The sequence below is a fragment of the Bufo gargarizans genome, chromosome 11, assembly GCF_014858855.1.
Source record: "Bufo gargarizans isolate SCDJY-AF-19 chromosome 11, ASM1485885v1, whole genome shotgun sequence".
Classification (NCBI taxonomy): domain Eukaryota; kingdom Metazoa; phylum Chordata; class Amphibia; order Anura; family Bufonidae; genus Bufo; species Bufo gargarizans.
Window position 1 is genome coordinate 88880607 of NC_058090.1, and position 20365 is coordinate 88900971.

Consider the following 20365-nt stretch of genomic DNA (forward strand, 5'->3'; position numbering starts at 1 on the left):
TTTCACCAGTTCCTACAGAGTTCAGCTCAGCATTTTTCATGGTTTTGCTCTTATGCTTGAAACCAGCCAGACAATGAAGTATAGGAAGATTTTGTCATGGATAATGACGTCCCATTTTGTCAGGAGCCACAAACATGAAAGCAGCAGAACTAAAGAAAGACAATGAACCTATGACTTGTACCACAACAAAAGTTCAAAGCAAGATAGAACTAAAACCAACACAATACATGACGTAAACTGGAAAAACAACTATGTAGAATATTCCATGTGACTGACAACTTTCCTTCACCTGGAGACTCTTGATCAGTAGTTTTGCCTCACTATATCTTCAAAAAAAAAAAAATCTTATAATTTCCTCCATCTCCCTTTTACAAACTTCAACTCAAATATTCAAGGGTCTGTTTCTGAATTATTGATTCATTTTTATAAAACTGAGGTATTATAGACACTCTATGGTTTATGATATCTTTAATTATATGAAATAATATATTGATCATATTAAAACTTTCCTTTTCAATTTTTTAGAAACAAATCTAGTTTATTTTATTACCTTTTTTTTTAAAGTTTTTTAAAATTCTAAGCCAATGTCACCAATTCCCACAGGGTTGAGGTCAACATTCCTCATGGTTTTGCCCTTGTGCTTGAAACCAGCCAAACAAAGATAGGAAGGTTTTCTTATGGATAATGACTTCCTTTGAGGTCATGGTTTTGTCAGGAGGCACAAACTTAAAAGCAGCAGAAGATAAAAAGACACTCAGTCTGTCAAAGAAAAATGGACCTAAATCCAACACAATACACTTAGTAGACTGGAAAGACAACTATGTGGAATGTTCCATGTGACCAACAACTTCCCTCTACCTGGAGAGTCTTGATCGACAGTTTTGTTAATTTAGAATTAAAGACCTTCATTTTTTTTATGCTAATTAAGCATTGTTTATTTAAAAAAGTCATCAATATACCCATGTCATGGACATAAAAAAAAAAATTTACCCTTGGGATTATAGTATGGTGGCCACAGGCTGAATAGGGGCTGACCTATCCATATGGCTGTGTACATTTTTGTGATTTTTAGAATTTATTGTTACAGTTTTTGCCATGTAGCTACCTTACATCTGGTGGCATCAGAGGCAGAGCTTGCTAAGAGGTCATTTGCATAACTTCTTCCCAGAATTCCAGGGTAGCATTGCTTTGCCTGTTAAACTTCTCACTCCGGTTAAAGCATTCTCCATAAGGAGATATAGAATCCCTCAAATATATTTGTAAAACTAAGGCTACATGCACACAACAGTTAAAAATAGCCGTGTGATGGCCGTTTAAGTAAAAGCAGTCACACATTGTTCGCTTTTTTTTAACGGCCAGTGAACAGTGGGCGTAAAAAAATAGGACCTCCTATTGTTGGCCATTTTCCCGACGGGCTCCATTGAAATCAATAGGACCGTTTTTAATGGCCGCTTAGTCAGAAGTGTCTGAAGGACATTAAAAACAGATAGAATAGAACGATATGGCCTTTTAGGGGTTTAAATTTTTTTTTTTAAATACCTCATCCACTTGTACACACAGCAGCAGTCACTCCTATCTTGATTGAAAAGGACCTGCCAAAGGACCTGCGCTCAGCATGATGATGTCATCACGCTAAGCGCAGGTCCTTCGGCAGGTCCTTTTCAATTAAGAGAGGAGTGACTGCTGCTGTGTGTACAAGTGAATGAGTTAAGTATTTTTTCTTAACTAAAGCAAAGCATTAGAGCTGTGGGCCACTGGAGATGACTGGTGTAAATATTGTATGTTCTACCTATGTCTTAAAAAATGCTTTATTCCCTTGTGTGGACCACCTGTGAAGTCCTCGTATGTGACCACTATATGTTCACTTTATGGCAGCATTATTGGTTATATTAGTCATTGCATAGTGGTGGCTTCTGCACTGTGTAGAACTGCATTTGTTGCCTGTACAAATCAATATATACAGATTAGTATCTATATTTTATTATTTTTATTCATTTCCATGTTCCACAGCCCCATACAGTGATTGTCATCCCTCATATTGGTATCTGACCCCTTTGGGGTTCACAATCTAAATTCTAGAATAAAGGGGTTTCTGGTTATAACAAGTTATGCTCTATTCACAGAATATTGAATAATTACCAGATTGTTGGTCCTACCCCTGGGACCTCTACTGATCAAAATAATGAGGACCCTGTTAAGTCTCCCCCTAAATAGATGGTGTGGTTGGTTGGAAATGTGCACCATCACTCCATTAATTTCTATGGGAACACTGAAGATAGCCAAGCACTGTACTCGGCTATCTATCTAGAAATGAATGGAGTTCTTGCACACTTTTCCAACCAGCGCCTCCTTTAATTTCAGGGGGGTCTCCACAGGATATAGGGTTCCTGTTTTTGTAAGTGGTAGGACTCCCAGCAACCCGATAGCTATCCCCTATCCTGTGGAGCACGTAAATATGATGAGAACATACAAAAACCATTCAGATGTTGCCTTTTGATTTGGTCCGATTTGGTCCAAATCAACCCCATAATAATAATCTTTATTTCTATAGCGCCACCATATTCCACAGAGCTTTACAAATTCAAAGGATTCATGTACAAAATAAAAGATATTGCAACGTTACTGGCTAATATACAACTGAAACACTAGGAATTGAGGGCCCTGCTCGCAAGAGCTTACAATCTATGAGGAATTGGGGGTGACACATTAGGTTACTAATCAATTTTATCTCAATCAAAGAGCTTTGATTGCCTGGAAAAGTCTCTCTCTCTCTTTCTCTCTCTCTCTTTCTCTCTTTCTCTCTCTTTCTCTCTCTTTCTCTCTCTCTCTCTCAATTTTACCAGTTTGACAAGTGTTATGACATGCTTCTTTGTATGCCACATACACTCACCTAAAGAATTATTAGGAACACCCCCTTTTGCATTCAGAACTGCCTTAATTCTACGTGGCATTGATTCAACAAGGTGCTGATAGCATTCTTTAGAAATGTTGGCCCATATTGATAGGATAGCATCTTGCAGTTGATGGAGATTTGAGGGATGCACATCCAGGGCACGAAGCTCCCGTTCCACCACATCCCAAAGATGCTCTATTGGGTTGAGATCTGGTGACTGTGGGGCCATTTTAGTCCAGTGAACTCATTGTCATGTTCAAGAAACCAATTTGAAATGATTCGAGCTTTGTGACATGGTGCATTATCCTGCTGGAAGTAGCCATCAGAGGATGGGTACATGGTGGTCATGAAGGGATGGACATGGTCAGAAACAATGCTCAGGTAGCCCGTGGCATTTAAATGATGGCCAATTGGCACTAAGGGGCCTAAAGTGTGCCCAGAAAACATCCCCCACACCATTACACCACCACCACCAGCCTGCACAGTGGTAACAAGGCATGATGGATACATGTTCTCATTCTGCCAAATTTGGAATCTACCATTTGAATGTCTCAACAGAAATCGAGACTCATCAGACCAGGCAACATTTTTCCAGTCTTCAACAGTCCAATTTTGGTGAGCTTGTGCAAATTGTAGACTCTTTTTCCTATTTATAGTGGAGATGCTGTTGTAGCCCACCTTTCTTTCCCATTCTGACATTCAGTTTGGAGTTCAGGAGATTGTCTTGACCAGGACCACAACCCTACATGCATTGAAGCAACTGCCATGTGATTGGTTGACTAGATAATCACATTAATGAGAAATAGAACAGGTGTTCCTAATAATTCTTTAGGTGAGTGTATAAGAGGTATTCTCCCCTATACGCTCTATTTCATGGGAGGAGCCTCCATAATACAGAGCCATATAAAGGTGCCATATGGTGGCAGACAGAAAGTCTATGACTCCATGAACCCTATATCAAGACTACATCTCTTATATCCTATCATTTATTACTGGTTTCTGTCTGGTCCCAGGGCATGGGTGCTTCAGGGGTGGCATCAAAGAACAAAAAACATGAAGAAATGTAAGGATTGTCAGGACAGTTAGAGAGATAAGGGGAATGTGATTAGCTTTTCTGATCAAACCAGTTATGGCTTTGCAGAAGTCTGGAATTTAACATGGTCAGTAGATAACAACTTTCCCAAGGACTAAAGGTGACCATACACCCAAGAGTAAAGCTAGCTGAATCTGCCCATTCTTATGTGCATGACAGTGTGGGGACTCTCCATTGATACATTGATAGATGATGTTGGGGTAAAGAACCCCTTTAAAGGGCACCTCCGATGTGGCTGTCACTCTAGCCTCCTTCAAAACCTAAAATCTGTTGGTGGTAGATGCAGCTGCCATTTGATTAAAGTTCTGGAGGTAGATGAGAACAACAGTTATATTAGAAATGCCCTTCCATCTCATTTTAATTACGTGTGATAGGGGGGTACATTTTTAGTTAATAGGGTTGTCCAAGAAAAGAAAGTGATTCCTGATATGCTAGACCGGAAATGATGCACCATCATCATGCATGTCACCCATGTTGGTGGTATGTCCCCTCCGGCCACCATAGCCTCAGCTTGGCAGCGACGTCCAGTTGCTGGAGAAACCAAGCAGGCGATCAGGCTTGTTAGTATGCAGGAGTCCCGGACCAATGGTTGTGCACGCCGGGGCTCCATGACGTCATCAGGCCAGTGACATGGGACCTCCTAGCATGCGGAGAAGCCAGTGAGTGATCCTAGGCAGCAGACTATTTAAGCCTGGCATTAGCAAATGCCTGTGAATTTTTGTGTTTCCTAGCTCTGTGCTCTGCCATTCCGGAACAGTGTTAGTTCGTTTCCTGGTTTGATCCTGCTTGTCTGACTACCCTCCCTGGTTTTGACATTCCTCCTGACTACGATCTGCCTCTGGCGTATTGGTATACTTGTTACCTGCATGGTCGTCCAACCTTCCTTGCTCTTGTCTCCATTTTTGTTTGTCCATTTGTCCTCCCGCACTTATTTATCGTAGGGACTGTCAGCCAGTTGTGGGTCACTGGCTAAGGTTATCGTGTAAGCAGGGCCGGTGCTTCCATAGAGGTAATGGGGGCAATTGCCCCCGGGCCCCCAACTCCTTAGGAGCCCCCAGCGCCAGCCGCAACTAACCACTATTCTATAATTCTATTTCTTTCTGTGTGGGACAGGACAGTGTGGCGGCGCTGCAGTGCTAATAATAACCCCGCAGGAGTCCTAGGCGGGCGATCCGGTCTGGGGTAATGTAATTAAACTGGAGAGGCCCCCCCGCCGGCGGCCGTTCTGCCTGCGCTCCCTCTCTCTTTAAGAGACTCAAGAGCAGTGGTTAAAGTCAGCAAGTGTAATGTGGGGGGGGGGGGGGGCCTTATTGTTTTTCGCCCCAGGGCCCCATTTCACCTAGAACCGGCCCTGTGTGTAAGTAGGCCGGGAAAGTGGGTCTTGGTATTTAGGGCTGCACTTTCCGTTTCGTTGGGTTTCTTACTACTCACGTGACAGTTTGGCTGATGGAATATTGCTAGGATATGCAATCACTTTATGATCAGCGGGGGTCCAACCTCTGACACCCCAACTGATTTAGCATTGTCTCACCCTCATTGCTTTTTTACTACACATTACTATGTAGAAGGACTTCACCACCACTTTATCCAAGTGAATTCGGTCAACTGCAGTTCCCTGCACATCCAGGCAATTGGGGGTGCTACTGTGCAGGGAAGCATGTACAAAGTTAAATACAAGGCACATGGATGCAGCTGATGTTCCAATATATGCAGGGTTATAAGAATTCAAAAATGTTTATTGAAAAGTACAAAGCGTTTCAAGATCGGTCCAGTCGCTTCCTCAGCTTTATACAATTGATTTAGCAAGGGTCTGTGGTGAGCTGGTGGGTGCCTTACTCTGGGGAGCAAGGGTGTTACCAATGGTTTAGCAATGAAGGAGAGGAACAAAAAAAAACAAAAAACATCACACATAAAAAACAGAAGAAATATTGGCAATGGATCCATGATATATAACTGAACTGTGCATTGCTGCTTGGAATATGCAGAGTCAACACAAGGTGGCACATCTGCTTTAGTAACATATTTGATGATCTGAAGGGTGAGTATTAGACTGATATTTTTTCTAATGTACGACCTAGTTGTCATACATTATAATTGTAAATTATATTAGATTGGGAAAGTTAGTGAGCTGGAATTTCTGAACCCCCTCACATGCCACTTTAGTGGCAGCAGCATTGAGGATGAACACAACATGGCCAAAAGAAATACTTTATGGGGAGAGGGTCACAAAATGCAAATAACCAAGAACCTATGTACAGGATGCATCTAGGCTCTATAGTATGGGACAATATGACTGATTTATTCCCCCCTAGAAATAATGCCATAAGGGATCTGATGGAGCAAACCTTATGTTTTACGGAATCCAACAGTAAAAGCTCTGTATGCCTCCAGGTAAAATTGCTGGTGGTACTTGAGGGCTCCGTATACTCTGATCTTTCTACTAGTAGTAGACTCTATGTATTATCTCTCTATCTTGCATCTTTTCTTCAGCAATATATCAGTGGTATAACACTGGGTCCTCACGTTGCTGCACTCGGTATTCTAGGCAAAACTTCATAAGTCTTACTATAAATTCTTGGGGTTTCACAAAGTTGTGGAAGTCCACAGTAAACTGCTTGTGATTTTTTTACTTTTTTTCTCAAAACCATGCCCTTCCTGCAAAAGTTCTGATTCTACCGAATACAAAGAAAGTGCAGTCAAAGCACTTTGATTCAGGTAGAATTGCTTAGTACCTAAATTGAACTTCAAGAAATTCACTCATCTCTGGTGGCTAGAGCTGGTGCTTTGCAGCACTGGGGTCTTGGGTTCAAATCCGACCAAAGGCAACATCTGCATGGAGTTCATACTATATCTTCTCTTTATGTTTGTATGGGTTTCCTCCGGTTACTCTTTTTTCCCTCCACTTGCCAAAAACTTGCAGGTAGGTTCATTTAAAAGTTAGATTGTGAACCCCAATGGGGTCAAGACCCAGTGTGAGCTATAACAATCACTATGGAACATGGAGATTTATTTCTATAGACCCTATAGAGACTGGTACATGGAAATGGTTGACAACAAATGTAGAACTACATAGTGCTGTAGCCTCTCTGCAAAGACCAACTTAAACACCAATATTACCCTGACCATATACTGGTTAAATATCAGGGCTACAAGCGAATACAACATTGTTCAGACATAAGCATTACAAATAACTACAATAATCATCTCCAGTGACTCACAGGTGATGTCTTCTCTAATTGAAATATTTTGGCTGTGTGCATGTTTTTCAATGTTATGTCCATTAGAACATATATTGGATTGACATATTGAAATCCAATATATGCAGTCTTGAAACAACCCCCATACATATTAGTCTGGAAAATCAACCCACCAGGGCTGGCTTTTATCAAGGCCTCTACTTTCCCAGTGGTGGTGTAGAACCCCAACCCCCCCACCAAGACACTAGACCTGGGTGACGTTCCTTTAATTAGCCCTGTTTGCCACATTTCTTCTTACCTTTTTTTTTTATCAAAATGGCAAAACATATTTTCTGGTAGCTTTACAAAAAGAAATGTGGCAAAAGCCTTAAGAAAAATGTAAAAAATAAAATCTGTATGTACACAGCCATCGGGAGAAGTCAACATCCTTATTCAGCCTTTGGTCACCATTTCAGTATTCCAAGAGTAGAAAAGAAGACTTGTCCTTTTAACAACATAACGAGTATATCGATGACATTTTTTTATGAGCAATGCTTAATTAGCATAAATAAAAATGAAGGTCTCATCCTAAATGAACAGAACTGCAGACCAAGAGTCTCCAAGTAAAGGGCAGTTGTTGGTCACATGGAATATTCCACATAGTCGTTTTTCCAGTCTACTGTGTGTATTATGTTGGCTTTAGTTATATCTTGCTTTGAAATCATGTTGTGGTACAAGTGATAGGTTCAGTGTCTTTCTTTTCTTCTGCTGCTTTAAAGTTTTTGGCTCCTGACAAAATCATGACCAGACTGGAAGTCTTTATCCATGAAAAAATCTTCCTATTTTATTTTTTATTTTATCTGTAATTTTAAATCACATTACTATATTAATAGATATAATAAACTATTTCGTGTCATTAAAATATTTTAGTTTTACAAAAATGAATCATTAATTCACAAATAGACCCTTCTCATTTCTAAAGATGAGCGAATCGATTTGAGATGAACGAATTTTCTAAAAGAAAAAAGAAAGTTAGGAAAAAATTGGGGGGAAAAAAGAGAAAGAGAATATGAGTCTTAAAGGGGTTGTCCCACTTTGCTTTTTTAATCTTACCAGCAGTAGATGTCCTGATAACTTCCTGGTTCGGCTCCTGTAGTTGAGTGAAGGCTGGCCACGCCTCCTCATGACTCACCCTGAGAGCCCAGTCCTTGCGTGCTCGTTCATGTGGATGAGTCATCCACATGGAGCCGTATGTGAGGTCCCGCCCCCCCCCCCCCAGTATAATAAACATTGAGTGCGGCCCCCCAGTATAATATACATTTAGTGCGCCCCCCCAGTATAATATACATTGAGTGCGCCCCCCCAGTATAATATACATTGAGTGCGGCCCCCCCCAGTATAATATACATTGAGTGCGCCCCTCCCCCCCAGTATAATATACATTGAGTGCGGCCACCCCCCCCAGTATAATATACATTGAGTGCGGCCACCCCCCCCAGTATAATATACATTGAGTGCGGCCATCCCCCCCCCAGTATAATATACATTGAGTGCGGCCATCCCCCCCCCCCAGTATAATATACATTGAGTGCGGCCCCCCCCCAGTATAATAAACATTGAGTGCGGCCCCCCCATTATAATATACATTGAGTGCGGCCCCCCCCAGTATAATATACATTGAGTGCGGCCCCCCCAGTATAATATACATTGAGTGCGGCCCCCCCCAGTATAATATACATTGAGTGCGCCCCTCCCCCCCAGTATAATATACATTGAGTGCGGCCACCCCCCCAGTATAATATACATTGAGTGCGGCCACCCCCCCCAGTATAATATACATTGAGTGCGGCCATCCCCCCCCCAGTATAATATACATTGAGTGCGGCCATCCCCCCCCCCCAGTATAATATACATTGAGTGCGGCCCCCCCCCAGTATAATAAACATTGAGTGCGGCCCCCCCATTATAATATACATTGAGTGCGGCCCCCCCCAGTATAATATACATTGAGTGCGGCCCCCCCCCCAGTATAATAAACATTGGTGGCGCAGTGGGAAGTGCCAATGAGGGTTAAAAAAAATAAATAAAAAATTAACTCACCTCCACCTATTGATCGCGCAGCTGCCGGTCTCCTGTTCTTGCTTCAGGACCTGTGGTGACGTCACTGAGCTAATCACATGGTCCATTACCATGGTGATGGATCATATGATGTACCATGTGATGACCACAGTGATGTCACCACAGGTCCTTTCACAGGTCCTAAAGAAAGAACAGGAGACCGGCATCTACGCGATCAATTGGAGGAGGTGAGTTAATTTTTAATTTATTTTTTTAACCCTCATTGGCACTTCCCACTGCGCCACCAATGTTTATTATACTGGGAGGGGGCCGCACTCAATGTATATTATACTGGGGGGGGGTGGCCGCACTCAATGTATATTATACTGGGGGGGGCCGCACTCAATGTATATTATACTGGGGGGGGCGCACTGCGCCACCAATGTTAATACAAATGCAGGAGGTGGGTGCCGGAGTGAAATAGCCGGCACCCGACCTCTATGATAGGGGGCTGCGATCAGCGGCAGTTAACCCCTAAGGTCCCGCTCCCTGTCATAGAGGTCGGGTGCCGGCTATTTGATTCCGGCACCCGCCTGCTGTATTTGCGCATGCGCGGACGTGCGCGTACTTGTAGGAATGGAGAGGCGGTCCGAGTACTTGTTCAGCTGTTGTGCGCAGGCGGGACACAGCGATGCGGCCGGACGAAAGAGGCCGTATCCATGGGATACAGAAAACAACAAAGGAATCGCTTTACATGATTTTTTGAATGAAAGGTAGCTTTTGGATAATAACATGGATAGGAAGATATGTTCTGTGGGGGTAAATAGATTAGATAAAACCTATTTTATGAAGTGGGACAACCCCTTTAAGAGACCTCAGAGAATCATACTCCAATTCTCAGGCCAACTGGAGAACCTTTGATTTGGGTTGAATGTATATGGACTCTTCTGACCGATTTGTTAGAATTGAACTCGAAACAAATTTCATGAACTTCATTCGTCTTAATTTTTTTTTCCAACTATAAAATTGCTTTTGCTTTGGAGTAGAGTTATATATTTTTATTAAATTAAACTAAATGCTTAGGCCTTAAAGGGGTTTTATTATTAAAAAGCAGGAAGTGCTCAACCCCATATGCAGTGGTGCATCTATACAGGGGGGGGCAGATCCTGCACTTGTGGTCCGTTGCTAATGGCAATCCCCAGCAGAAATGCATACAATGGAGGATGCCTGCAGCGGACCACAAGTACCACGGATGTCCATTGTGGTACTTGTGGTCCGCTGCAGGCATCCTCCATTGTATGCATTTCTGCTGGGGATTGCCATTAGCAGTGGGCCACAAGTGCAGGATCTGCCCCCCCAGTATAGATGCACCACTGCATATGGGGTTGAGCACTTCCTGCTTTTTAATACCACGCTAATTTGTAGTTTATATTTTGAATTTTTGAAGGTGTAGAAACTCCTAGTCTGAATGTGCCTTTATTTCCATCCACAGGCAGCATTCTGGTGCACATGTGAGGCCCGGGCTATATCAGCCAGTCTCGGGTGGGGCTCAGAGCTCTCTGCCTCCTCCCATTGTATGCATGGTCACATGCTGGAGGTTACTGGGAGATTGCTTTAAGTCGGACCTTGCGCACCTGTAATTCTCCCACTGGCTCCTGGTATTGCCCATACGGCCCAGGTAGGTTTAGTGTTAGGTTCCCGAGCTACTTGAGAAACCTTGGCGTGGTGCCAGGGCTCAGACATGTCCTCCAAGTAGGATTTGTTGGCTAATTCTCAATTTTACACCAGTATGAGGGTTAGTAAGACCGCACCTGTCTTTGTTTTTGTTATGTTACTTAAAGTGCCCCCCCAAATGCCCTGGTTCCTCACACAGATTGTACTTAGCTCGCTCCCCGGCACCCACGTTTCTTCTGATGCCCACACGATCACCACTTGATCTCCTCGTTGCGTGGATAAAAGCATCCGACAATGGGGGGTAGGGTTGCGGGGGGGGGGGGCGGACTGCCAATAGCAGGCTACAATGGGAATGAGCCTCATTAGCATCGCGGGTGATGCTATGGAGGCTAGTTTCCGACGCAGGAATAGTAACATTGAACTGAGTGAAAATCTTAATCAAATGGGGTGTTTCTATATAGGTTAAGTGATGCTATATCCCGAGGATATGCCATCACTGGCTGACTAGTGTGGATGTGACCCTAGAGACCGTCATCTATCAAGTTAATAAATGGGCCAAAGCACTTTGTAGATCGATTTTACTATTGGTTTCTGGCTTATAGGGGCGAGTAGCCATTCTATGGGTGGCTGTAGAGCTGTTCAAGGACAATGACAAAGGGAGTTGGCCCTTTCATTCTCATGATAGATAAGGGTCCCTATTGTCAGAGTCACACTGGTCAGCCATCACTTACCAAGACAGACACACCCTTTCAACTAACAAATTATAATTTCAACTTCCAATTTTGTCAATATATTTGTGAATCACCATGTTCTCCAGTTTCATCCCCTCATGTACTTGACTCTCTTTGTTGATAAAGGTGAACACTGGCTTGGCCTCAAGTACATTTACGCCCTGACAAACCAGATAGGAAGACCCTCCAAACTGCACATCAGCATCAGAAACTTTGATGGCCATGAAGCCAAGATACGATTCCGTTAGCATAGGCAATGCAAGCAGCTACTATAAATTGTCAGCAGCAAATTTGAGGCTAAAGCAACATTTTATTGGAAGAAACGTTTTTTCAGATTCCGTAAAACGCTTAGGAGGTCAAAGTGCTTAGTACCCCCTTAACATATTCTTTGAAGGGTGTAGTGTAGTTTCCAAAATGGGGTCACTTTTTGAGGGTTTTTCACTGTAGGGGTATGTCAGAGTCTCTTCAAATACAAAATGGTGCCAAAAAACATTCTAGCAAAATCTGGCTCCAAAAACCATATGGCGCTCCTTTCCTTCTGACCACTACCACATGCCCCAACAGCAGTTTACTACCACATATGGGGTATTTCTGTAAACTACAGAATCAGAGTAATATATATTGAGGTTTAGTTTGCTGTTGACCCTTGCTGTGTTGCAAGACAAAATTTATTAACATGAAAATCCTGCATAAAAAATGACATTTTGAAATTTCTCCTCCATTTTCCTTTAATTCTTGTGGAACACCTAAAGGGTTAACAAAGTTTGTAACATCAGTTTTAAATAATTTGAGGAGTGTAGTTTCTAAAATGGGGTCATTTACGGGTGGTTTTCCATTATGTAAGCCCCTCAAAATCACTCTATATCTGAATTGGTGCTTAAAAAAATGGTTTTGGAAATTTTGTTGAAAATTTAAAATATCGCTTTTAAACTTCTAAGCCTTCTAACGTCCTAAAAAACTAAATGACATTTACAAAATGATGCCAACATAAAGCAGACATATGGTGAATGATAACTGATAACTATTTTATGAGACATTACAATCTGTCTTAAAAGTAGAGAAATTCAAATTTAGAAAATTGTGAACTTATCCACATTTTTGGTAAATTTTTTATTTTATTTTTATAAATAGAGGAAAAAAATATTGTCTCAAAGTTACCACTGTCATGAAGTACAATGTGTCACGAGAAAACAGTCTCTGAATGGCCTGGATAAGTAAAAGCGTTCCAAAGTTATTACCACATAAAGTGATACATTTGCAAAAAATGGCCTGGGCAGGAAGGTGAAAACTGGCCCGGGGAAGAAAGGGTTAATCCAATAATTGTGTTACTAGGCTGATATATCTGAAAAGGGAAGTGCAAAATCCTTTGTGTGGAAAATTCCCATCCAATTTCTTTTTCACTGTAATTCAGCCAGAGAAAGAGTCCCAATGTGGTTCTCCAGGGACTGCAGAACTTTATATAAGCAACAAAAAATTCCCTTGTCAAGGGAGCGCTTTGTTACATTTTTGTCTGTCCAGCTTTCCTAGACATCTCCAATCAGATGTTTCTTAATGTCATTAGAGGGAAAAAACTATTTTACTGTATTGATTATATTTTCTTTAGGAGCCTATTTCCTCTGGTATCAGTTGAAGGGTAGGTATCTGTCACGGCGGACGAGCACTCAGACACACAGATAAACCAACAACCTGGTTCTAGCCGAGAAGCAGGGGAACGGTCACCTCCTAGCTAATCCCTGACTTCTCTCCCTGCACCGCTCAGCCCACATTCAGACCTTGGTGGTAGGAATGATGTGTCCCCGTGCCTAGGCTAAAACACCCTATATTCCCTGAGATGGTGAAAAGGGGAAATAGGAGCAGCCTGCTCGCATAGAACCTGGATGGGAGAAATGACACAAACACAACCTAGACAGCAAACAACAAAAACTAAAACCACACTTATCTTTTCTATGCTGGAACAGACAACCTACCTTCCTTGTTTCCAAGGCCAGACTGATTTCTATAACCCGCCCAGAGCACTGGAATTGAGAGCCATTTAAAGTAATGACCCCACCCAGTGCACCTGATGGGAGGCGGATCCAGCACGACTCCAAAACAAAACACTAAACACGTGCTGCTATTCTGGCCGACCTCCGCACATAGTCAGAGCAGGGCATGACAGTATCCTTCTGATCATACAGCTATGAGGCAAGGTGGTTCAGTACAATAGGTACCTTGAGTTGGTTTTAATGAAACCAAATTAATATATCTCAGTAAAAAGGTTGATAATGGCAACAAAAAATCTTATAGTCGCCTATCTAAGGTCTTTATCACTCAGGGTTGAGCAGCTGTTTGGAGACATTAATTGTGGTGAGGTAGACATAAGTCCATAATGGAGGAGCAATGGTCAAACAACAAAGCAGGGTACTTTTTGGACACTAGGTACAGCACCCAACAGGTTGGAGTTTTGAATTTATACAATGTAGATGGTCTAGGATGCACATTATTCCACCTGGCAAACCATCTGGCATTATTACTGCTCCATAATGCCTGACACGACCACTTATAGTGTGGTGCAAGGTTGTGGTGGAGTAAATTCTTCACATATATCAAATAAAGAAACACTTAAAAAAATTAATAACACATAGGGTCACATTTATTAAGACCAACGTTTTAGATGCTAAGCTGTCTTACATTTAGCCCATTTTCTATGCCTAAATCGAGCGTAGAAAATTATGAATAAGACATGCTTGCTGGCCCGTCCCCTTCCCCGCCCACACCACGCCCACAGTTTTAGACCTGGCGTGAGCGAGGTATAGTCGCAGATAGCGGCACAACTAACCGCTGCGCTGCCAACTGAGCCTAAAATACACCTAATTTCAAGTAAATGACCCCCATAATCCTTAACTGAAACATATTAGTGGATGGAGACCATTCTACTTTCTTGAAACCCATTAGTTATGCCATTGAACAGCAGAAGAAGTAAGAAGTGAAAGCTGCCCTGGTAGCAATGTCTGCACAGTTGAGTTGTGACTTTAAGAAGTCATCATAGCTATCTGGGCTGCTTAGAGAAGAAAAGGGAGCCTGAACGGCTACTAGCAGATAAGATGTCACTTGTTCGTCAAAATCTTTCACCTTAGTGTCTCCTGACTTCAATTGACTCCATAATATTTGTCCTCACCCAGGAACCATTTATTACAGTTTTACACTCTTTCTAGCGCTCTCCATGCCAGAAGCTGAGCAGGCACCATAGCCTTCGGGTGGCTACTGTGTTCCCGGTGACAGAACAGCTCCCTTGCAACGAGATTATGGGGGCTCCTTGGCTATATTGACAGGCTTAGGCTTTCTAAAGGCTCTGCTCCAAATCCTACCATAGTAATGTTCCTATCAAGCCTTGCCTGTGGCAGGAACTCACTGAATCTCATATAGACTGCAATAGTAAATCATATTAGTCTATGGGAGAAGCGATGAGATTATTGCATGTTAGACTTAAAAAAATATAAACCAAAAAATAGAAAAATTCTATACAAATAAAAAGGGGTTACCACGAGGTTCAAATAAGGGCAATATTTGCAGGTACAGGGCTATTTGGCCAAATTAACAAAGCTTAGCTAAAACTAGCATTCGTGATCAGATTGTGTACCCTGTGGGTTATTGTTTTCCTTTTAAGCCTAGTTCACATTTTTGTGATTTGGTGAGGGATTTCCATCAGTGACTGTGAGTCAAAGCCAGGTGTAGCTCAATTGGGGCTGAGCAGCCATACCAGACACAACCACTACACAATGTACGGAGTCATGCCTATTAATCAATGAGACTACAGAGGGTGTCGGACCCAACCAATCTGTTATCCATAGCCCGTTCTAAGAATAGACCATCAATAAAATCCAGAAAAAACTCTTAAAGCAATTAATAGTCATGGCTACAATCAGTGTATGTGGACACCAGAGGATTTTTTGGGTTAGTGATACAGAGTGTGACCACTGTAGATTATTCATCCCTGATTTCTGATAATTGGCAGTCAGTCACAGGATATAGTCGTTGGCGAGTTCTGTATAATGTAGCTAGGTATTATCCTAAGGATAGTTCATCCAAAAGTAAGTCCTGGAAAACCCCTTTAGAAACTATCAACACTGTATGGACCTTAAATTTCTACTTTGAATAAAAGACATGTTTTTTTAAACATTCAGATAAACACAAAGAAAATGATATACAATAACATTTATTAAAAAACATTATAAATTACACTCAAAAAATATTTGCCATCACAGTGGAAGAGTAGAAACCATCTACTGTTAGATCACATACATTTTACTGAATTTCAGGGACTCGCTGGGTCTCCATGTTGGCCACGACACAGATGGGGTCCAGTATCTATATATTGGTGGTGAGCGCCAAACGCCATTCAGATTTGCAGATCCACAGGCGTTAAACCACCAGCCAGTACGGTATTGTTCACTACAGCTGAGGTAAATTATGTCACCAAGCATGCAAAATGGGTGACAATTGTCCGTGGCAAGATCTACAGCGCTGAATGTGCTACCATGCTGATTAGTGGTGTTTCTTCCATCTCCAAGGAAGGCATCTCCTACAATGGAAAATATAAATTATATATTTTATATCTTTCCTTGACAATTTTTTACTGTATTATTTTTAATTTTGACATTTTTTTCTCTATGCACTCACCAGCTGTACCCGAGTAATTTCCTGCAGACAATTTATAGTAGCTGCTTGCATTGCCTATGCTAAAGGAATCATATTTTGCATAGGCTTCATGGCCATCAAAGTCCCCGACGCTGATGTGCAGTTTGGAAGGTCTATCCTTCTGGTTGGTTAGGGCGTAAATGTACTTGAGGCCAAGCCAGTGTTCACCTTTAGGAACAAAAAGAGTCAAATACACAAAAGGATGAAACCAAAGAACAAGGTGATATACTGATATATTTACTAAATTGGAGTTAAAAGCATAAATTGTTAATTGAAGGAGTGTTTCTATTTAGTTAAGTGATGGCATATCCATAGGGTATGCCATCACTTGATGACCATAAGGACCCTGACCATAGCTATGACTCTTCTGATCATAGGGACTCTAATCTATCATGAGAATGAAAGGACCAAGCCTCTTCATCATTGTCCTCACATAGCTGTACAACAACCCAGAAAATCCAACAGCATATAGTAACATTTATTATCATGATAGATGAGGGTCCCTAGGGTCAGACCTACACTGGTCAGCAAGTGATGACATATCCTATGGATATGTCATCGTTTACCTAGATAGAAACACTTCTATATTCAATTTTATTTTTGGTAACTAATAGTCATGTTTTTGGTTCTTAATCTAACTGAAGAAACCACAACTAAAAAGATTGTTTAGTCCATGAATCACAAAACCTCAAATCAATGTTTCCCATCCCAAGTTTCATGGAATTTAGCAAACATCTGACAATGTCATATTAGAGATTTTTCAAAAAGGGAAAAATTTTTAGTTTTGTAGTGGCATTCCTGTCTCGATTACTAGATTTTTTTTTGGGGGGGGGGGAATTACAATATTAACAATATAATTTATATAATTGACATCAAACAGAATTTATTCAATGAAAAGCCTATTAAAACAATCATTGTAAGAATCAGGTATTTGTTGGGTCATGTTTTCAACATTTTTGCCTTTCAAAAAAGTGCAGTGAACCGATGTTGATTGACCTGTGTGCCATGCAAAACGTGCATCAAATATAACTTTGAGCTGATATATCTGTTTGCTTTTACACGTCTGACATGAAACAAAGGTCTAGGCTATCATTTTACTTCCCCCCAAAAATTCTATAAAGAATCAATTCAAGCAGTTTTTAGTGAGAAATGGCTGTGAATGGCTAAAAAAAATTCTACAATCTTTTTGGATTACTAACTACAATACCGAATGGAAGTTCACATTGGTGCTGTTTCTGCAAACTATTTTCTTTAAATCTCATAAAGAGGGTATTTTTGGCTTTAAGTGTGCCAAGATTATCAGTAAAACATTTTATTATAATGCGTTATTTACCTTGGAGATTGCCAAATCCATTTTCATACTCTGTCCACATTTTCTCAAAGTTTAATCCATCTTCTCCATTGTGTTTTTGGATTAGAGTCCAGCCACCATTTTTAGACATTTCACAATATACCTAAAATGGGAACATAAATATTTTAATAGTAGATCTTATTATTTTCTGACTGTAAGGAGATGATATAATAATTATAATTTTCAAATTGATATTCTAATTTGTTTTCAATATCAACGTTACAGTATGTAAAATAGTCAAAATGGTTGGCCCAATTTCAACCCGTCAATCAGACACTCAAATAGGGGTCCAACATCTTGGACTTCCACAGATGGGTCTCAAATCTCTGTTTTTGGATGGACAAATATTTGCTACCATCACCTCCCCCGTAGAGTATAGGATCATGATTAACAGTTGAATGAGTACATTTGGCTGTTTTAAATGCTATAATTTCAAAAGGGTCATGTATTCTTATCCTGCAAATATGAGGATTTGGGCACCCCTCGTCTATCACAGTGAAGAGAGACCCAAATATCTCATCTGAATTGACTTCAATGGGAGCACCATGTTATGGCAATCTACCTTTACTACAATGTTGAGGGTGGTGTGTAGCTCCAGTGCTGACTTCCAGCAACGGAGCTGCACAGAGCAGCTAATTGGTGGGGGTGCGGAGTGCCGATCAGTTGGTAATGGTCTATCCTGAGAATAGGTCATCACTTAAGAAAGGCTGGGCAACCCCTTTAGGTACAGTCCAGGATTCTTATCACTGTCTTACCGGGAAAGAGAATTCAGCTTCCTCTGGCTTTATCAGGTATATTCCACTGGTAGTAAGATTATTCCTTTGCCATATATCCGAGCAGTCATAGCCTACCGAAAATAAGAGAAGAAATTCATTGTATTAAAAAAAATACATTATGCATGACATCCTAAGAACATCTTTGATGTATATTTAATATATATGTATATATATTTATATATATATCTTTTTAAAATTGACCCAATTGAAAACATTTACATACATTTTATAAAAAAAATAAGTATCTTACCTTGAACCACTTGAGATTGAGCCTGTAATCACAGATACATTATAATTATTAAAATTGTTTAAGCAACATTACATCACTAACATAATATCATTTTATATAATATTTATAGTATTCCATCTACTGATATGCCAACACCTGACTTCTGACCCCCACACACACGTGAATGCTCAAGTCGTCTGACAGGGGAATAAGCCATTGCCAGGTATAACTGGTGGTGCCATTAGAACAAATGATTGGACATGTTGACATCCAGCGTGCCCGATCCTTCATTCCCCTGACATCTGCCTTTAGGGAGAGTCAAGACCATTCTTGAAACTTATTGTTTCTTTCTGTGCATATTTATATTTGTATGTTATGAAGTTTTTTTTAGATATCTGTAAAAAATTGGATCTATTTTCTCAGAAATTTCCCTAAATCTTAAAAAAGTTTTTCAATTTATTATATTTTAAAATCATAATCAAATTTGTTTTTCAATGTATTAAATTATGAAACAAAAATGGTCTCACCTGTGATTTAGTTTGATGGAAATAGAGACTCAACAATAAGAGACATCTGAAAAGTTTCATGGATATCATGGTTCTGATCCTAAAAGTGTAGGCATTTTCATTAATAATTGTATTTTTTTTACAAAAAGTAAATTATATTTTGACAGTAACATAGTGAAAGTTAAAATGACAAGAATAACATGCAAAAATTAGATTCTTGAAAAACATAAAACAGAATTAGAAATTTTCTATAAAGGTGAATCAGATTCAAAAGAGAAAATCCTAAGAAGTAGGGTCTTCCTGAGGTACTTACTCAGTATAGCCAATGTCCAGATCACCTACACTGGAGCTGAGTACAACATACTACTCCTTGCTGTCCTCCTTTTATACCCCTTTGTACATGGGTGGAGTCCAAAACCAGCAAATCAGAAGACCTTCATTATCAGTCTTTGTTTTTTGTACAATTAGAGACATTAACCCCTTCAAGACCAGGCCTATTTTCATTTTTTACATTTTTGATTTTTCCTCCTCATGTTCCAAAAGCCATAACTTTTTTTTATTTTTCCGTTCACATAGCTATATGAGGGCTTATTTTTTGCGGGACAAGATGCATTTTTTTTACTGCAACCATTTAATTTACCATGTCTTGCATTAGAAAAAAGAAAACAAATTATTTAAGTGGCAAAATTGAAAAAAAATATGATTTCCACCAAGGTTTTTGGGGTTTTGACATCTCAGCATTTACTATGCACTAAAAATGACCTGAGGTTCTTATTCTGCGGCTCAATACCAATGCGGCAATACCATACTTGAACAGTTTTTTTTTGTTTTACTACTTTAAAACTTTAGAAAAATATAAATTTTCTTTGCATCGCTATATTCTAACAGCCATAAGTTTTTTATATTGCGGTCTACAGAGCTTTATAAGGGCTTGTTTTTTGCGCAATGAACTGTAGTTTTTAACGATGCCATTTTTGTAGTATATACCGTTGTTTGGGCACAAAATGACAAAAAAAATGGCAAATCGAGTGTTTTTTCATTTTTTTTCTTTTACTTCGTTTACCACACAAGAATTTTTCAAAAATATTTTAATAGTTCAGACATTTTCGGACGCGGTGATACCCAATATGTTTATTTTTTATTGTTTATGTATTTTTATATGTAAAATTGGGAAAGGGGGGTGATTAAAAGTTCTAATATA

General features: G+C 40.4%; 1 protein-coding gene across 1 annotated transcript; it reads right to left on the reverse strand.

Annotated features, from left to right (window-relative positions):
• Nucleotides 1–611: 611 nt before the first annotated feature.
• On the reverse strand, nucleotides 612–19297 carry LOC122921390 (angiopoietin-related protein 5-like). Its single transcript, XM_044271370.1, has 7 exons — nucleotides 19186–19297; nucleotides 18680–18701; nucleotides 18409–18500; nucleotides 17636–17756; nucleotides 16285–16470; nucleotides 15907–16186; nucleotides 612–759 (listed from the first exon to the last, which is right to left on the reverse strand). The coding sequence occupies exons 1-7, from the start codon at nucleotides 19252–19254 to the stop codon at nucleotides 612–614; spliced, it is 918 nt and encodes a 305-aa protein (XP_044127305.1). The 5' UTR covers nucleotides 19255–19297.
• Between the last annotated feature and the right edge of the window lie 1068 nt (nucleotides 19298–20365).

Coding starts and splice junctions, on each gene's coding strand:
- LOC122921390 (XM_044271370.1), bottom strand. CDS start 19,254: ATGATATCCATGAAACTTTTCAGATGTCTCTTATTGTTGAGTCTCTAT. Junction 17,757..18,408: donor AAGCTGAATTCTCTTTCCCG/GTAAGACAGTGA, acceptor TTCCCATTTTAG/GTATATTGTGAAATGTCTAA. Junction 16,471..17,635: donor TGGATTTGGCAATCTCCAAG/GTAAATAACGCA, acceptor TTGTTCCTAAAG/GTGAACACTGGCTTGGCCTC.